This window comes from Scyliorhinus torazame, chromosome 1, assembly GCF_047496885.1.
Source record: "Scyliorhinus torazame isolate Kashiwa2021f chromosome 1, sScyTor2.1, whole genome shotgun sequence".
NCBI lineage: Eukaryota > Metazoa > Chordata > Chondrichthyes > Carcharhiniformes > Scyliorhinidae > Scyliorhinus > Scyliorhinus torazame.
This window is the reverse complement of record NC_092707.1, coordinates 65,149,369-65,168,752: the sequence shown is the minus strand read 5'-3', so window position 1 is coordinate 65,168,752 and position 19,384 is coordinate 65,149,369. Positions and strand designations below refer to the sequence as shown.

Here is a 19,384-nt window from a genome sequence, read left to right as displayed (position 1 = left end):
TGTTTTGTTAACATTGAAAGCCTGGTTTAATTGCGATTTTAAAAAGCATGGCAAACCAGATACTTGCAAATGAACCCTGGGAAATTTTTCCTTTGAGTTCTGCTTCGAGTGAAGTCTAAGTCACTCCACTCTTGACCTGTGAATTGCCAAGCCTTCTCCTGTCATTCAAAATTGGTATCCTGTAGCTGCAAAGCGAAATCCGTGGTAAGATGAGTGTTTGCATCCAACTAACAGCCATGGGCATATTAACAATCTGTTTTAAAAACAAAACAAAACAGACATATATAAATATATAACAGGTATCTGCTATGATCGGACAGTATGGAAGACCTAAAGCTGCCTACTCCATCCAGTATGGCACTGAGATACCTTAAAGTCAATTCGACATTTTCCAAACACTGCCTTCAGAATAAAGTCAAAGGATTGATTTTCTGTAGGCCGCATTGCTTTAGTAATTAAAAATATATAAAAGTCTTCCATAATTGTTTAGCTAAAATTTACGTAAGTTACAATAGGTTGCTAATGTGCAACAGTGTGGATTCCTCATATATTTGACTGGTTTTTGGTGCTTTTTAGTATCTGGACATTAAAAGGATGACTGGGACGTTTTCTTTTTTCCTCCACCCCTTGTCATTTCTATGAAGCAGTTATGGCAAGGTGATTAGACTCAAAAATAAGGACATGTTCAAAGTTTAAATGCTTCTTGTTTTCACAGCCAATTATAATGAATTGTATCAATGGTCGGTGGAGAACTACCCAGAGTTTTGGGCAGAATTTTGGAAATTTAGTGGAATAATTTACTCTCATCATTACAGCGAGGTAAGGTTTTTCCCCTCTGTGGTTACTTTGAGTTAATGGGCTTGGTTTTAATGCCATTTGTTGTTATAAATACATTATAAGTGCATTAAGGTAACTGTGCCAAAGGCTAAAAGAAATATGCCATTAAGAGGACCAGGCAGACTGCTCAGTGAGAGAAAAGCACAGCACATTTTTTCATATGTGGTACAGTGGTAAGAATGCAAATTAAGCAAGGGTTTAAGGTAGCCCGTACCAGCCTTCCCGAACAGGCGCCGGAATGTAGCAACTAGGAGCTTTTCACAGTAACTTCATTTGAAGCCTACTTGTGACAATAAGAAATTTTCATTTTCAAGGTACCTGATACAAGGCAGCCACTGTGTTGGCTTGCTGGTCCTGGGAACAATAGGATATGGCAATCTAATTAAGCAGTTGTTTGCTCCACATGAGTGTGAATTGTCACTGGCAACACCTAAATACAATACTGTGGTTATGAAGTAGCATTTATAACACTAGAAGAATATATTTTTGCATTTATGGCTGCGAGTTACTATTTAGGGTGTAATTGGAGGAAATGCATTTGGAAAACAGCAGACCTGTGCCACTTTTGCATTAATGCCCAAGTTTCTTCATAGTTGCATAAGCCTTGAGTGTTAAATTTCCCATGAAGTAGCACACTTGAGTAGATTAATCAAATGTAATGGATTATTGCTCAAGGTCCAACACCATTTAACCTGTTTTTAAACTTGATTATCAATTACACTGGAGTTAGATTCTAACACCTGTCGAGCCAAAGAGTTGCAAGACTAACTCCGATATTGCATGTCTTGCCACTGCATTCCAGAATTAGAGAATTATTTCAGCCTGTTAATTCAAATTTCTACTCCTACACTGGGTGCTCTGTAGAAGCAGTAGATTGAGGCAAGATGCTCATTAGAGTAAGTTGAAGATAATGGATGCATGTTCACTTGTTTTGATCTTGCACTGTTTATCAATTGGTCGTCTTCACCTTTTCCTCCTCCTTTTTCATCGTTATCATTTGGGGTCACCATAATGTTGGTTGAATGAAGAGGTAGGTTCCAGAACCATACATATATAGACAAATTCAAATGCAAGACAATACTTTGAATGCGAGCATTTGCAGGTAATCAAGTCTTTACAGGTCCAGAGAGAGGGGTAATCCCAGGTTAGAGGTGTGAATTGTCTCAAGCCAGGACAGTTGGTTGGATTTTGCAAGCCCAGGCCAGATGGTTGGGGGGGGGGGGGGGCGGGACATCCTTTCCTGCAGCGTATGAGGTAGACAATGTTGGCCGATTCGCACGAGTAGGTACTGCGGACCTGGTGGGTGGTGTTCTCGCGTGTAATGGTCTTTAGCAATGCTTGTCCATTGGATGGTAATCCTTACCCATTCCTCACAGGGTGCAGGCAGGGACCCTTTGTGTCGCTTGCAGGGCGAGTCTTTTAAAAAAAATATATATATTTTATTCAAATTTTTTTGGCCAAACAAAACAATACAAAGGTTTTTATTTTTACAACAGTAAAGCAATATAAATAACAGTGGCCGTTTTTAACAAATAAATAAATAATATATAAACTAAATGGCAACTGCCATATCAAAAATAATAACTCCAAAAATGAAATCCAACAATCCAATATGCATAGCCTATTACAGATATCTATACAAAAATACCCCTGAGGACCCCCCCCTGGGGTGCTGCTGTTACCTTCCCATTTCCTTTATCGTTCTGCGAGGTAGTCAATGAATGGTTGCTACCGCCTGGTGAACCCTTGAGCTGAACCCCTTTAGCAAACTTTATCCGTTCTAGTTTTATAAACCCTGCCATGTCATTTATCCAGGTCTCCACGCCCGGGGGTTTGGCTTCCTTCCACATAAGCAATATCCTTCGCCGGGCTACTAGGGACGCAAAGGCCAAGGCATCAGCCTCTTTCGCCTCCTGCACTCCCGGCTCTTCTGCAACCCCGAATATAGCCAACCCAAAAGCCTGGCTCGACCCGGACCCCCACCACCTTCGAAAGCACCTTTGCCACCCCCACCCAGAACCCCTGCAGTGCCGGGCATGACCAAAACATGTGGGTGTGGTTCGCTGGGCTTCTTGAGCATCTCCCACACCTATCCTCTATCCCGAAAAATTTACTGAGCCGTGCTCCGGTCATATGTGCCCTGTGTAAAACCTTGAATTGTATCAGGCTTAGCCTGGTGCACGAGGACGACGAGTTTACCCTACGTAGGGCATCAGCCCACAGCCCCATCTCAATCTCTTCCCCCAGCTCTTCTTCCCATTTTCCCTTCAGCTCATCCACCATGATCTCCCCCTCGTCCCTCATTTCCCTGTATATATCCGACACCCTACCATCCCCCACCCATGTCCCTGAGATCACTCTATCCTGAACCTCCTGCGTCGGGAGCTGCGGGAATTCCCTCACCTGTTGCCTCGCAAAAGCCCTCAGTTGCATGTACCGAAATGCATTCCCTTGGGGCAACCCATATTTTTCCATCAGTGCTCCCAGACTCGCAAACGTCCCGTCTACGAACAGATCTCTCAGTTGCACAATCCCAGCTCTCTGCCATGCCCCAAATCCCCCATCTATTCTCCCCGGGACAAACCTATGGTTATTTCTTATCGGGGACCGCACGAGGCTCCCGTCCTTCCCCTATGTCATCTCCACTGCCCCCAAATTTTTAGTGTTGCCACCACCACTGGACTTGTGGTGTATTTCTTCGGGGAGAACGGCAACGGCGCCGTCACCATTGCTTGTAGGCTGGTTCCCTTGCAGGACGCCATCTCCAATCTCTTCCACGCCGCTCCCTCCCCTTCTCCCATCCACTTACACACCATTGAGATATTGGCGGCCCAGTAGTAATCACTTAGGCTCGGTAGTGCCAGCCCCCCCCCCCCCTATCCCTGCTATGCTGCAAGAACCCCCTCCTCACTCTCGGGGTCTTCCCGGCCCACACAAAACTCATGACACTTTTTTTCTCAATTCTCTTAAAAAAAAGCCTTCGTGACCATCACCGGAAGGCACTGAAACACAAAGAGGAATCTCGGGAGGACTACCATTTTGACCGCCTGCACCCTACCCACCAGTGACAGGGGCACCATGTCCCATCTCTTAAAATCCTCCTCCATCTGTTCCACCAATCTTGTTAAATTAAGCCGGTGTAAAGTTCCCCAACTCCTGGCTATCTGAATCCCTAAGTACCGGAAATCTCTTGTTACCTTCCTCAGCGGTAAGTCATCTATTCTCCTGCTCTGCTCCCCCGGATGCACCACAAACAACTCCGTCTTACCCATATTCAATTTGTACCCCAAAAATTCCCCAAACTCCCTGAGTGTCTGCATTATCTCGGGCATCCCCTCCACTGGGTCCGCAACATACAGCAATAAATCATCTGCGTACAAGGATACCCGGTGTTCTTCTCCTCCCCTGAGCACTCCCCTCCACTTCCTGGAGCCCCTCAGTGCTATGGCCAGGGGCTCAATCGCCAATGCAAACAGTAACAGAGACAGGGGACACCCCTGCCTCGTCCCTCTATGACGACGGAAGTAATCAGACCTCTGTCTGTTCGTGACCACGCTCGCCACCGGGGCCCTATACAGCAGCTGTACCCATCCGATATACCCTTCTCCAAAACCAAATCTCCTCAGCACCTCCCACAGGTAATCCCACTCCACTCTGTCGAATGCTTTCTCGGCATCCACCGCCACCACTATCTCCGCCTCCCCCTCTGGTGGGGGCATCATCATTACCCCTAGCAACCTCCGTATGTTCGTGTTCAGCTGTCTCCCCTTAACGAACCCAGTTTGATCCTCGTGGACCACCCCTGGGACACAGTCCTCTATCCTCGTCGCCATCACCTTGGCCAGGAGCTTAGCATCTACATTTAAAAGGGAAATGGGCCTGTAGGACCCACACTGCAGCGGGTCTTTTTCCTTCTTCAAAAGGAGTGATATCGTTGCCTCCGACATAGTGGGGGGCAGCTGCCCCCTTTCCCTAGCCTCATTAAAGGTTCTCGTCAAAAGTGGGGCCAGTAAGTCCATATACTTCCTATAAAATTCCACCGGGAATCCGTCCGGTCCCGGTGCCTTCCCCGCCTGCATGCTCCCAATCCCTTTTACCACCTCCTCCATCTCAATCTGTGCTCCCAGTCCCGCCCTCTCCTGCTCCTCCACCTTAGGGAATTCCAGCTGATCCAAGAAACACATCTTTCCCTCTTTCCTTTCCGGGTGCTGAGCCTTATATAACCTCTCATAAAATGCCTTGAACACCCCGTTCACTCTCTCCGCTCCCCGTTCCATCTCTCCCTCCTCATCTCTCACCCCACCTATCTCCCTCGCCGCTCCCCTCTTCCTCAATTGGTGGGCCAGTAGCCGACTCGCCTTCTCTCCGTACTCATACTGTACACCCTTTGCCCTCCTCCACTGTGCCTCTGCCTTACCCGTGGTCAGCAGGTCAAATTCTACATGTAGCCTTTGTCTTTCCCTGTACAGTCCCTCCTCCGGTGCCTCCGCATATTGCCTGTCCACCCTCAAAAGTTCTTTCAGCAATCGCTCCCTTTCTTTACCCTCTTGCTTCCCTTTATGTGCCCTTATGGATATCAGTTCCCCTCGAACCACCGCCTTCAACGCCTCCCAGACCACTCCCACCTGAACCTCTCCATTGTCATTGAGCTCCAAGTACCTTTCGATGCACCCCCTCACCCTTAAACATACCCCCTCATCCGCCAATAGACCCATATCCATTCTCCAGAGTGGGTGCTGTTCTTTTTCCTCTCCTGCCTCCAGGTCTACCCAATGTGGAGCGTGGTCCGAAATAGCTATGGCCGTATATTCCGTCCCTGTCACCTTCGGGATCAGCGCCCTTCCCAAGACAAAAAAGTCTATCCGTGAGTATACTTTGTGGACATGGGAGAAAAATGAGAACTCCTTACTCCTAGGCCTACTAAATCTCCAGGGATCTACCCCTCCCATCTGCTCCATGAAGTCCTTGAGCACCCTGGCCGCTGCTGGCCTCCTCCTGGTCCTGGACCTCTATCTGTCCAGCCCTGGATCAAGCACCGTATTGAAGTCTCTCCCCATTACCAACTTTCCCGCCTCCAGGTCCGGGATACGTCCCAACATACGCCTCATAAAATTTGCATCATCTCAGTTCGGGGCATATACGTTCACCAGAACAAGCGCCTCCCCTTGCAATCTGCCACTCACAATCACATTTCTACCCCCACTATCCGCCACTATGGTCTTTGCCTCAAACAGTACCCGTTTCCCCACTAAGATAGCCACCCCCCTGTTCTTCGCATCCAAACCCGAATGAAACACCTGCCCCACCCATCCTTTACGTAGTCTGACCTGGTCTATCAGTTTCAAGTGGTCTCCTGCAACATAACCACATCTGCCTTTAGTTTCTTTAGGTATGCGAGTACCCGTGCCCTTTTAATCGGCCCGTTCAGCCCTCTCACATTCCACGTGATCAGCAGGGTTGGGGGGCTCTTTACCCCCCCCCCCTTGTCGACTAGCCATCCCCCTTTTTAACCCAGCTCCTCACCCGGTTCCCACGTACCCATGTATCCCCCCGACGGCGCCCTCCCGCCTCGACCACCCCACCCCATAACAGCTCCCCTTTCTCCTTAGCAGCAGCAACCCAGTTAACCCCCCCCTCCGCTAGATCCCTTTCTAGCGTAGTTGCACCCCCCATGTTGCTCCCAGAAATCAGCGAACTCTGGCTGACCTCGGCATCCCCCCTTGTCCTCGGCCCCCACTGTGCGAGACCCCCTCCTTCCTGCGTCCCTGTTCCCGCCAGAATTACCATAGCGCGGGAACAAAGCCCGCATTTCCCACTCGGCCCCACCCCTAATGACCGGCGCCCACAGTTCCTCATACTTTCCCCCCCCCCCCCCCCCCCCCCCCCCCCAAACATGGGGAAGAGAGAAAAGTTACAAGATTAACAAATTGAAAAATCATCGCCCCCCCCCCCCCCCCCCCCCCCCCCCCCGCCATTTTCCTCACCCCACATAATCACCCCACCACTTTGTCCCAAAGGTTCTTTCTCTCGCCAGACTATTCCGGTTTCTCGTCTCGTTATCCCAGGTTAAAGAGGTGTGAATTGTGTCAAGCCAGGACAGTTGGTAGGATTTTGTAGGCTTGACACAATTCACACCTCTTTAACCTGGGGTTACCCCATCTCTGGATCTGTAAAGATTTAATCACTGCTAATGCTCGCATTCCAAGCATTGTCTGGCATCTTTGAATCTGTCTATATATATATATATATGTTTCTGGAACAGACCTCTTCATTCACCTGAGGAAGGAGCAGCACTCTGAAAGCTAGTGACATCAAAACAAACCTGTTGGACTTTAACCTGGTGTTGTAAGACTTCTTAAAGAAAATTACAGCACAGGAACAGGCCCTTCGGCCCTCCCAGCCTGCGCCGATCCAGATCCTTTATCTAAACCTGTATTCTATTTTCCAAGGATCTACTTCCCTCTGTTCCCCACCCGTTCATATATCTGTCGAGATGCATCTTAAATGATGCTATCGTGCCTGCCTCTACCACCTCCGCTGGCAAAGCGTTCCAGGCACCCACCACCCTCTGCAAAAAACTTTCCACGCACATCTCCCTTAAACTTTCCCCCTCTCACCTTGAAATTGTGACCCCTTGTAATTGACACCCCCACTCTTGGAAAAAGCTTGTTGCTATCCACCCTGTCCATACCTCTCATAATTTTGTAGACCTCAATCAGGTCCCCCCTCAACCTCCGTCTTTCCAACGAAAACAATCCTAATCTACTCAACCTTTCTTCATAGCTAGCACTCTCCATACCAGGCAACATCCCGGTGAACCTCCTCTGCACCCTCTAAAGCATCCACATCCTTCTGGTAATGTGGCGACCAGAACTGCACGCAGTATTCCAAATGTGGCCTAACCAAAGTCCTATACAACTGTAACATGACCTGCCGACTCTTGTACTCAATACCCCGTCCGATGAAGGCAAGCATGCTGTATGCCTTCTTGACCACTATCGACCTGCATTGCCACCTTCAGGGTACAATGGACCTGAACTCCCAGATCTCTCTGTACGTCAATTTTCCCCAAGACTCTTCCATTGACCATATAGTCCGCTCTTGAATTAGATCTTCCAAAATGCATCACCTCGCATTTGCCTGGATTGAACTCCATCTGCCATTTCTCTGCCCAACTCTCCAATCTATCTATATTTTGCTGTATTCTCTGACAGTCCTCCTCGCTATCTGCAACTCCACCAATCTTTGTATCATCTGCAAACTTTCTAATCAGACCACCTATACCTTCGTCCAGATCATTTATGTATATCACAAACAACAGTGGTCTGAGCACGGATCCCTGTGGAACACCACTAGTCACCTTTCTCCATTTTGAGACACTCCCTTCCACCACTACTCTCTGTCTCCTGTTGCCCAGCCAGTTCTTTATCCATCTAGCTAGTACACCTTGAACCCCATACAACTTCACTTTTTCCTTCAGCCTGCCATGGGAAACTTTATCAAACGCCTTACTGAAGTCCATGTATATGACATCTACAGCCCTTCCCTCATCAATTAACTTTGTCACTTCCTCAAAGAATTCTATTAGGTTTGTAAGACATGACCTTCCCTGCAGAAAACCATGCTGCCTATCACTGATAAGTCTATTTTCTTCCAAATGTGAATAGATCCTATCGCTCAGTATCTTCTCCAACAGTTTGCCTACCACTGACGTCAAGCTCACAGGTCTATAATTCCCTGGATTATCCCTGCTACCCTTCTTAAACAAAGGGACAACATTAGCAATCCTCCAGTCCTCCGGGACCTCACCCGTGCTCAAGGATGCTGCAAAGATATCTGTTAAGGCCCCAGCTATTTCTTCCCTCGCTTCCCTCAGTAACCTGGGATAGATCCCATCCGGACCTGGGGACTTGTCCACGTTAATGCCTTTTAGAATACCCAAAACATCCCCCTTCCTTATGCCGACTTGACCTAGAGTATTTAAACATCCATCCCTAGCCTCAACACCCGTCTTCCCTCTCCTTGGTGAATACTGATGCAAAGTACTCATTAGGAATCTCACCCATTTCCTCTGACTCCACGCATAAACACCCTCTTTTGTCTTTGAGTGGGCCAATCCTTTCTCTAGTCACCCTCTTGCTCCTTATATACGAGTAAAAGGCTTTGGGATTTCCTTAACCCGGTTAGCCAAAGATATTTTGTGACCCCTTTTAGCCCTCTTTATTGCGCGTTTGAGATTTGTCCCACTTTCCCGATATTCCTCCAAAGCTTCATCAGTTTTAAGTCGCCTAGATCTTATGTATGCTTCCTTTTTCATCTTCGCTAGTCTCACAATTCCACCAGTCATCCATGGTTCCTTAATCTTGCCATTTCTATCCCTCATTTTCACAGTGACATGTCTGTCCTGCACTCTAATCAACCTTTCCTTCAAAGACTCCCACATTTCAAATGTAGATTTACTCTTAAACAGCCACTCCCAATCCACATTCCCTAGCTCCTGCTGAATTCTGTTGTACTTGGCCTTTCCCCAATTTAGCACTCTTCCTTTAAGACCACTCTTGTCTTTGTCCATGAGTATTCTAAAATTTACGGAATTGTGATCGCTATTCCCAAAGTAATCACCGACTGAAACTTCAACCACCTGGCCGGGATCATTCTCCAATACCAGGTCCAGTGTGGCCCCTTCCCGAGTTGGACTATTTACATACTGCTCTAAAAAGCTCTCCTGGATGCTCCTTACAAATTCTGCTCCATCTACGCCTCCAACACTACATGTGTCCCATTCAATGTTGGGGAAGTTAAAATCTCCCATCACAAGCACCCTATTGCTCCTACATTTTTCCATAATCTGTCTACATATTTGTACCTCTACTTCACGTCGCTTTTAGGAGGCCTGTAGTAAAGTCCCAACAATGTTACTGCACCCTTCCTGTTTCTGAGCTCTACCCATATTGCCTCAGTGCTCGAATCCTCCATCGTGCCCTCCTTAATGACAGCTGTGATATCATCTCTGACCAGTAATCCAACTCCTCCACCCCTTTTACCTCCCTCTCTATCCCTCCTGAAGCTTCTATATCCTGGGATACTTTGTTGCCAGTCTTACCCTTCCCTCAACCAAGTCTCAGTAATACCAATAACATCATATTCCCAGATACTAATCCAAGCCCTAAGTTCATTTGCCTTAGCAGCTACACTTCTCGCATTGAAACAAATGCACCTCAGACCACCTGTCCCTTTGCGTTCATCATCTCTTCCTTGTCTACGTTTCCCCTTAGTCACATTGAGTTTATTATCTAGTACATTACTGGCTTTAGTTGCTGCCTCTTTACTGACCTCTAACTTCCTAATTTGGTTAGAATCCCCCTGCCACATTAGTTTAAAACCTCCCCAACAGTGTTAGCAAAAGCACCCCCTAGGGCATTGGTTCCAGTCCTGCCCAGGTGTAGACCATCCGATTTGTAATGGTCCCACCACCCCCAGAACCGGTTCCAATGTCCCAAAAATCTGAACCCCTCCCTCCTGCACCATCTCTCAAGCCATGTATTCATTCTGACTATTCTTGAATTTCTACTCTGACTGTTTCGTGGCACTGGTAGCAATCCTGAGATTACTATCTTTGAGGTCCTACTTTTTAACTTATCTCCTAACTCCCTAAATTCTGATTGTAGGACCTCATCCCGTTTTTAACCAATATCGTTGGTGCCTATATGCTGGATGTTCACCCTCCCCCTTCAGTATGTCCTGCAGCCGATCTGAGACATCCGTGACCCGTGCACCCGGGAGGCAACATACCATTCGGGAGTCTCGTTTTCGACCACAGAAACGCCTGTCTACTCCCCTTACGATTGAATCCCCTGTGACTATAGCCCTGCCAGTCTTTTTCCCTCCCTTCTGTGCAGCAGAGCCAGCCACAGTGCCATGAGCCTGGCTACTACTGCCTTCCCCTGGTGAGTCATCTCCCCCAACAATATCCAAAACTGTATACCTGTTTTGGAGGGAGATGACCGCAGGGGACACCTGCACTACCTTCCTGCTCTTTCTCTGCCTTAAGGTCACCCATTCCCTGTCTCCCTCACCAATCCTAATCTGCGGTGTGACCAACTCACTGAACATGCTATCCACGATCTCCTCAGCATCGCGGATGCTCCAAAATGAGTCCATCCACAGCTCCAGAGCCGTCATGCCGTCTAACAGGAGCTGCAGCTGGACACACTTCCCGCACATGAAGGAGTCAGGAACATCGGCCGCATCCCTGAACTCCCACATTGAGCATGAGGAGCATAACACGGGTCTTGAGATCTCCTGCCATTTTTTTGACCAGCCTTATCACTGAAGAAATAGTGCACACTTTTGAGGAGGGAACTGGCATGGAGACGGTGAAAGGATGAATCGCTGCAGAATTAGAGGGTTTGGTTAACACGATCATAGACAAGTAGAATTCTACATTGGTGAGTAAATTTAGAAATTAGTTGTTGAGGTTTAAGTGCAGCGTTCTGTTGTGTACTGGTAAACAACTGATCTGAGTATGTCAGGATATGTAGAACCTGTAAATATTTGATGAATGAACGAGCTTGCATTTGTATTGCTCGGACCTAACAAAATGTGACTCGGGCTTTCAGTGACAGTTCTGTAAAAGCATTTTGGTTGGGCATTGGTGGGTTAAAAGTGTTCACAAATATAGGATGTAGTGACTGTTGTTAAAAGGCTCTAGCCATGGATATCAATGTTTGCTGCAGATATTAATGTAACTTCTGTCATTTTCTGACCTTGAAATATAAATTTAAGAGAAATCGCATTGATTTAACAATATTGTCATGTTACTAAATGTGAATTGCAGGTTGCTGAGAGTTATTTAATTTTTCCAGTGAATTTGATTCATACAGGAAGGGTATTTAGAATATCTTTTAGCTAGATTCTAGATAATATTTCTAAGTATAAGCTGGCCACCAATAAATCCAATTGAGAATGCAAGAGAAACTGCTTTACCCCAAAGAATGGTGAGACTGTGGAACTTGCTACCGCATGCAGAAGTTGAGGTGAATAGCGAGATGGCACAATAGTGCAGTGGTTAGCACTGTTGCCTCACAGCACCAGGGACCTGGGTTCAATTCCGGCCTTGAGTGAGTGTGGAGTTTGCACTTTCTCCCCATGTCTGCGTGGTTTTCCTCCAGGTGTCCGGTTTCATCCCACAGTCCAAAGATGTGCAGGTTAGGTGTGGTAACGGTGATAGGGTGGGGTAGTGGGCCTAGGGAGGTTGCTTTTTCAGAGGGTCAGTGCAGACTTGATGGGCTGAAGGCCCTCCTTCTGCAATGTAGGAATTCTATGTTCCCAAGAATTTAGGCGTAGACATTTTCAAGGGTAGTTAGATAAATGTGTGATGGAGAAAGGAATAGAATGAGATTCTGATAGGGTTAGTTGAAGTGGGATGGGAGAAGGTTCACATGGGCATTTTCCAGCATGGACCACTTGGGCCACCTGGCCTGTTTCTGTGCTGCAGGCTGTGATTCTATGTATAATTAGTGTGGGAAAGGTGAATTTTTGTTTTTTTCACAAAATAGTAAGGATTAGGGTGTGGAATTTAATTTCCTCTTTTGGAAATTCTATAAAATTAGGTGTATTTGAACCTTAGTGGATGGGTTGCATGCTCTTTAGATCAATCATTGGTCATTTTACTCTTGATAATGCCCTTTGTTAACGAGGCAACTGTCAGATCCACAGAGTAATTAACGCATCACTAAACGTGATATAAAAATGTTTGTGCGACTCATTCTTAAGTCCTTATTCCAGATGGAAGGCTTTATGTAGGGCAGGAAAGTCAAATTTCCCAAGGACTGGGAGGGCTACTCAGTGTACTGCTCAGTGTATCTCCAGCAGTGAGCAGGTGTTCTATTTGAGTAAACTGTTGTATGCCAACTATATAGTTGAGCTATATAGCTTGGTTAATCTTTTCTTTCCGTTTTGCAAAGCCAAACCTCTATTGCATCAAACAGTAGTGACTATTAATCCTTCCTGTATCTCTCTGCAGTAGCTGTTTTGCAGTTTATGAATGCTTGTGTTTTCCTGGTTAGGCTATGTTGCTTCAGAAAGAAGTACACAAAAAACATTATGGGGCTTAATCATTTATATTTTGGCTGAGCAAAGGGATTGAATATGAGCTATGTCTATATTTATATTTGCAGCTAACCTGGGATGGGGTTTGTTTGTGGAATGCTGTAACTTCGGAGAATGGCCATTCTCAATTCCGTGTTCTGCAGCAAAGTGTTAATGCCGAAGTGCTATATAAAATGACCACTCCAATGCCAACTAAAGAAGAAGCATAAGCATTGCTCTGTGCATTAAGTCAGTGGAGCTTATGAAGGGCGGCAGTGTTTACCATCAGTCACTGCATTCCTGCCTTGAACAGCAAAGATTAATTAATGAAGCAGCTCATGAGTGCCTAGTTGAGTTGTGCCTAGTGTGGGCTGATTTTCTAATGATGAAACTGATGAGAAAGGTGAATGCCAATGATCCCAGATCGCTAGTTCAAAGAAGCGCAGGGCTGCCCTGACCAATACTTATCACTCAACCAACATTGCCGGAACAGATGACCTCATTCCTCTTTGTGTAGCCTTGCAGTACATAGACTGGCTGCTACGTTTCCGATATTGCAACAGTGATTACACTTTATTTGCCATAAAGGGCATTGGGAAATCTTGAGGTCATATTACCCCGTGATTTGAAACACTACTTAAAATTAAAACATTTCTGCATGCCCAATTTCCTTTCCGAGCTTTATTTTCTATCCCTGCTTTATGTTGGGTGGCATGGGAGCACAGTGGTTAGCACAGTTGCTTCACAGCTCCAGGGTCCAAGGTTCGATTCCCAGCTTGGGTCACTGTCTGTGCGGAGACTGCATGTTCTCCCCATGTCTGTGTGGGTTTCCTCCGGGTGCTTCGGTTTCCTCCCACAGTCCAAAGATGTGGGGGTTAGATGAATTGGCCGTGCTAAATTGCCCTTAGTGTCCCCAAAAAAGGTTGGGTGGGGTTACTGGGTTGGGTTCAAGGTATAGGCTTAGGTAGAGTGCTCTTTCCAAGGGCCAGTGCAGACTTGATGGGCCGAATGGCCTCCTGTACTGTAAATTCTATAATTCTGAGTTATTGTTGCTTGCGTTTCAAACTGCTGTCTGATCTATTGAAACTTAAAAAGCAAAGAACTTAAAGCATGTGACTTGCTGCTCTTTCCCAGCCTCTTTGGTCCCACTGTCAGATTGCAGGTAGATGTAAGACTTATGGGGTATCCTTTAATTAAAATGTGGCTGCCGATGGACCATTTCTGTCACACCTTCTGCAACACCTATAAAAAGGCAAGTGTCCAGTTTATCCTGAAGTTGCATTATGGAGGCTTTCAAGGCATGTTGCATATTCAGGTATTTCCACTTGTGCACTTTATTGATATCAAAACAAAAGCTTTTACAATTCTAAAATTGCAAGAAAGTTGGCAGTAGTTTGGATGCTGTCGTGGAATTGAATGTTTTTGTGAAGAGATGTTAGGTAAAAAATATGAAGTATAATTAAATTTTGATTTAATGATTGTTTTTAAATCCAGCTATGGCATGTAAGCTGCTTTTTAAAAAAAAAAAAACTGCAGCTCCTAATACTATGATTATTACCATAGACGGGACTAATTCAACTGTAATGCTGCAATTCATTCAGTTCATGAATGATTGACTAGTCCTTTAAAAAAATATTTAAATAGTTACATATTCATGATCCAGGATGTTCCAGGAACATTCCCCATGTTGTTGAACAAGTGCTTTGTTAAAATCGAGATACAATTTGTGGACATGAAGAGAAGTAGCCGCTTGGATTCCTGAATGAGGGAAAATAAATGGTTCAAAATTTCCAAGAAACAATTTTAATTATCATACGATCCTGCCAAAGCTTTGCTATGAATAGTTATTTCCAAAGGATTATCTTAGTTTTTAAACATTATTTGGTGCACTCGAGGGAGAAAATGATGGCTCCCTAATGTCATGATATAACCATTAGCAGTAAATTGCTCAAGGTCAGCTAATTAATTTTGTAAACACAAAATAGCGACATTGGGTGAGGCTAACAGAAATTTGATCCACAGTGCCACCTCAGTGATCAAAGCCTGCAACTTTTTTGGTAATTCTTTCACTGGCGTGGGTGTCACTGGTTAGCCCAACATTCATTGCCCATCCTTGAGAAGGTGATGGTGAGCTGTCTTTTTGAACAGCTGCAGTTCACCTGGTGTAGGCACACCCACAGTACTGTTTGGAAGGGAGGTCCAGTCTTTTGACGCAGCAACAGTGAAGGAACGGGGATATATTTCAAAATCAAGATGGGATGATGTGTGACCTGGGTGACACTTGCAGGGTGGAGTTCTCGCGCAGTGGCTGCCCTTGTCCTTTTGAGGCGATAGGGGGCCAGGGGTTTGGAAGATGCTGTCAAAGGAGCCTTGGTGAGTGAGTTGTTGCAGTTCATTTTGTGATAGTGCACATTTGCTGCTGTGCATCAGTGGTGGAGGGAGTGAATTTTTAAGGTGGTGGATGGGGTGGTAATCAATCTGGATGAGGCCAAGCTTCCTTTTTTTGTAAAATATTTTTATTCTCCATTTTCACATTTTCTTCAAAATTTACACCCCACCAACAAGCAGTAAATGGTAACAAATACAAAGTCAATTCCCTTATCAACAGCAACGGCCCCACCCTCCCACCACCCCCAAACAACGACCCACCTGACAATATAAGCATCAAATAGCGGGGAAGATGGACGGGGGGTTCCAGAGCTGGCATCGGGTGGGGATTGGAAGAATGGGGGACCTGTTCATCGACGGGACGTTTGCGAGCCTAGGGGCACTGGAGGAGAAGTTTGAGTTACCCCCGGGAAATGCCTTTAGATATATGCAGGTGAGGGCTTTTGTGAGGCGACAGGCGAGGGAATTCCCGTTGCTCCCGGCACAAGAAGTTCAAGATAGGGTGATCTCGGGTGTATGGGTCGGGGAGGGCAAGGTGTCGGAAATGCACCAGGAGTTGAAAGAAGAGTGGGAAGCGCTGGTAGAAGAGTTGCAGGGTAAATGGGAGGAGGAGCTGGGAGAGGAGATCGAGGAAGGTCTGTGGGCTGGTGCCCTGGGTAGGGTTAATTCCTCCTCCTCGTGTGCCAGGCTCAGCCTGATACAATTTAAGGTGGTCCACAGAGGGCACTTGACGGGGGCGAGGTTGAGTAGGTTCTTTGGGGTAGAGGACAGATGTGGAAGGTGCTCAGGGAGCCCGGCGAACCATGTCCATATGTTTTGGTCATGCCCGGCACTGGAGGGGTTCTGGAGAGGAGTGGCGGGAGCAATATCTCAGGTGGTGAAAGTCCGGGTCAAGCCAAGCTGGGGGCTAGCAATATTTGGAGTAGTGGACGAACCGGGAGTGCAGGAGGCGAAAGAGGCCGGCATTCTGGCCTTTGCGTCCCTAGTAGCCCGGCGAAGGATCGTGCTAATGTGGAAGGAGGCAAAGCCCCCCAGCCTGGAGGCCTGGATAAATGATATGGCTGGGTTCATAAAGTTGGAGAGGATTAAGTTCGCCTTGAGACGGTCTGCGCAGGGGTTCTACAGGCGGTGGCAACCGTTCCTAGACTATCTCGCGGAGCGTTAGAGGAAGGTCGGTCAGCAGCAGCAGCAACCTTGGAGGGGGGGGGGGGGGGGAGAAAGGGGGGACTGCCTGGGAGGGTGGATGAGCAAGAGATAACATGAAGGGTTGGGGAAACTGGCACGTATGGGTGAGGGCCAGTGTACAAAGCTGTGTAAATATATCATTTTGCCATGTATATATTTTGCTCAGCGCGATTTCTTGTTTTTTTTGTTAGGGGGGGGGTTATTGTTTGTAAGGGAGAAAAATTGTGTTAAAAAATGTTAATAAATATATTAAAAAATATATATATATATAAGCATCAAATAGAACAAACCCACCCACGGTGGGACAAACAAAGGAGAAAAAAAAATGAAAAAGGAATCTGGAATCGCCTATGGTCACCATTGACCTATAGAGTTCCCCCCCCCAACATTCAATGCCATCCACTCCCCGAAGGAGTACCATAAATGACACCCACGCATTGCAAGCCCCCCCCTCCCTGACTCCTCTCTTCCACTTCCTCTTACAAAACCCCTCCCCCCAACCTCTGTCTGTTCCCCCCCCCCCCCCCCCCCCCCCCCCCAAGTTCCACGCAGTCTATTTGGGGGCGAGTGGAGGCTATGGCGTCTATTTGGCGGCGACTGGCGGTGGTTTTGTGCAGGGGCACCAGTCTGGCAGCCCTGGTCACAGCTCCCCTACCGCTCCCGCCGGCCAGGTACTCCACCAGCCCGGTAGTGGTGGCAGCCCTGCAGATCTGGGACCAGTGGAGGAAACATGTAGGGGAGGTGGGTGCGTCGGTCTGGTCTCCATTATGCGACAACCACCGATTCGCCCCCGGGAACATGGATGGTGGATTCCGAGCATGGCGGCGGGTGGGGGTGAGGAGGATGGGCGATATGTTCTTGGGGGGGAGCTTCTCGAGCACGAGGGCCTTGGAGGAGAAATTCGGACTAGTAAGGGGGAATGACTTTAGGTACTTGCAAGTGCGTGACTTCATGCGCAGACAGGTCCCATCCTTCCCACGCCTCCCGCCAAATGGGATCCAGGATAGAGTAGTTTCTAGGGGAGAGGTAGGAGAGGGGAAAGTCTTGGATATTTACCAAGAACTCATGAAAGGGGTGGAGTCCCAGACAGAGGAACTGAAGCTCAAGTGGGAGGAGGAACTCGGCGAGGAGATGGAGGACGGGGTATGGGCGGAAGCCCTGAGTAGGGTAAATTCAACTGCAACATGTGCTAGGCTCAGCCTGATTCAGTTCAAGGTTGTACACCGGGCCCACATGACGGCGGCCCGGATGAGCAAATATTTTGGGGTGCAAGTGCTAGATGCGCAGGCGGACCAGCGAGTCATGTCCACATGTTTTGGGCATGTCCAAAACTTAGGAGATACTGGGAGGGATTTGTGGACGTCATGTCCCAGGTACTGAAAACTAGGGTGGTGATGAGTCTAGAGGTGGCAATTTTTGGTGTCTCGGAAGACCCGGGGTCCAGGAGGAGAATGTGGCCGACGTCTTGGCCTTTGCTTCCCTGGTAGCCCGGCGACGTATGCTGCTGGCATGGAGGGACTCAAAGCCCCCGAAGACTGAAGTATGGCTCTCGGACATGTCGAGCTTTCTTGGTCTGGAAAAAATTATGTTCGCCTTCAGAGGATCTTTATTGGGGTTCGCCCGAAGGTGGCAACCATTCATCGACTTCTTCGCGGGGAATTAAACGTCAGCGGGGGTGGGGGTGGGCGGGGGGGGGGGGGGGGGGTAGATTGGAGTAGAACAGGGGGGATAAATAGGCGGGTACTGTTTATGAGAGAGGATTGGTCATTTGCACTATGTTTTGGTTGATACTTGCACATCATTGTACACTGTAACTGTTTACAATGCCAAAAGTACCTCAATAAAATTGTTTATTTAAAAAAAAAAACTTTCCACCCCGGCTAGACTCATCGGAACCTGTTCCGTCGGGCTCCGATGGCTGCAGCCCCTCACCCCACCTCACTCCCGTTCACTGGCCGGCTTAAACCGGCCAGCGTCGAGGCCCCCGCCCGGGTCTCTTTCCCCCTTGCCCGGCCCCAGGAAAACCAAGAAATCCCCTTTAGCACACAAACCCGCATACACACCCAAACCCCAAAGAACCATCATTGCAAGTGAAAGTCCCATCGCTTCCCTTGTCCAAGTATACGCAACGTCGACTCATTTAGTACATACACCAACACGCAGTGAAAAAATACAGTTACATGAGGCTACATCGGTACATGACCACTTCTCAATTCAGCCACAGTCCTTCTGCCTTCGCAAACTCCTCCGCTGCTTCCGCCGTCCTGAAATAAAAGTCCTTGAATTTGTAGGTCACCCTCAACTTAGCTGGATAGGGCTTCCGGGTGCGGCGATGACCAGCTAAGTCGCACGTTTCGGCAGCTCCCGGTGGAACGGACTTTTGGGCTCTTAATAAGAGCCCCAACGGCAATTTTAACGGCTAAAAGCACTGTGCGGTAAACCAGAAGGGAATCCCCCCTGGATACGGATGGAAAAAGGAGAGGAAAGTGGCCGGATTGCGGTGGATCCTTTAGAGCAGCGGCAAGGAAGGCAAGCAAAAACCAAGATGGCGTCGGAAGGTGGCAGTTTAATATGGGGCCCTGAACAACACGAGTTTTTGAAACGCTGCGTGGAAGAGCTTAAAAAGGAGATGAAGAAGGAGCTGTTGGCCCCGATATTACAGGCGATTGAAGGGCTAAAAGATGAGCAAAAGACCCAGGAGCGGGAGCTTCGGGTCGTGAAGGCAAAGGCTGCCGAGGACAATATACAGGGCCTGGTGGTGAAGACGGAGATGCACGAGGCACACCATAAACGATGTGTGGAAAGGCTGGAGGTGCTGGAGAATAATGCGAGGAGGAAGAATTTAAGGATTCTTGGTCTTCCTGAAGGTGCAGAAGGGGCGGAC

General features: G+C 47.6%; 1 protein-coding gene across 1 annotated transcript in view; it reads left to right on the top strand.

Moving 5' to 3' along the window:
* The window catches only part of aacs (acetoacetyl-CoA synthetase), a 234,282-nt gene that overhangs the window by 1,622 nt on the left and 213,276 nt on the right, over nt 1–19,384 (top strand). The window contains exon 2 of the mRNA XM_072495803.1: nt 716–819. Within this exon, the coding sequence (XP_072351904.1) occupies nt 716–819 (104 nt within the window). The remainder of the gene's footprint in view (nt 1–715; nt 820–19,384) is intronic.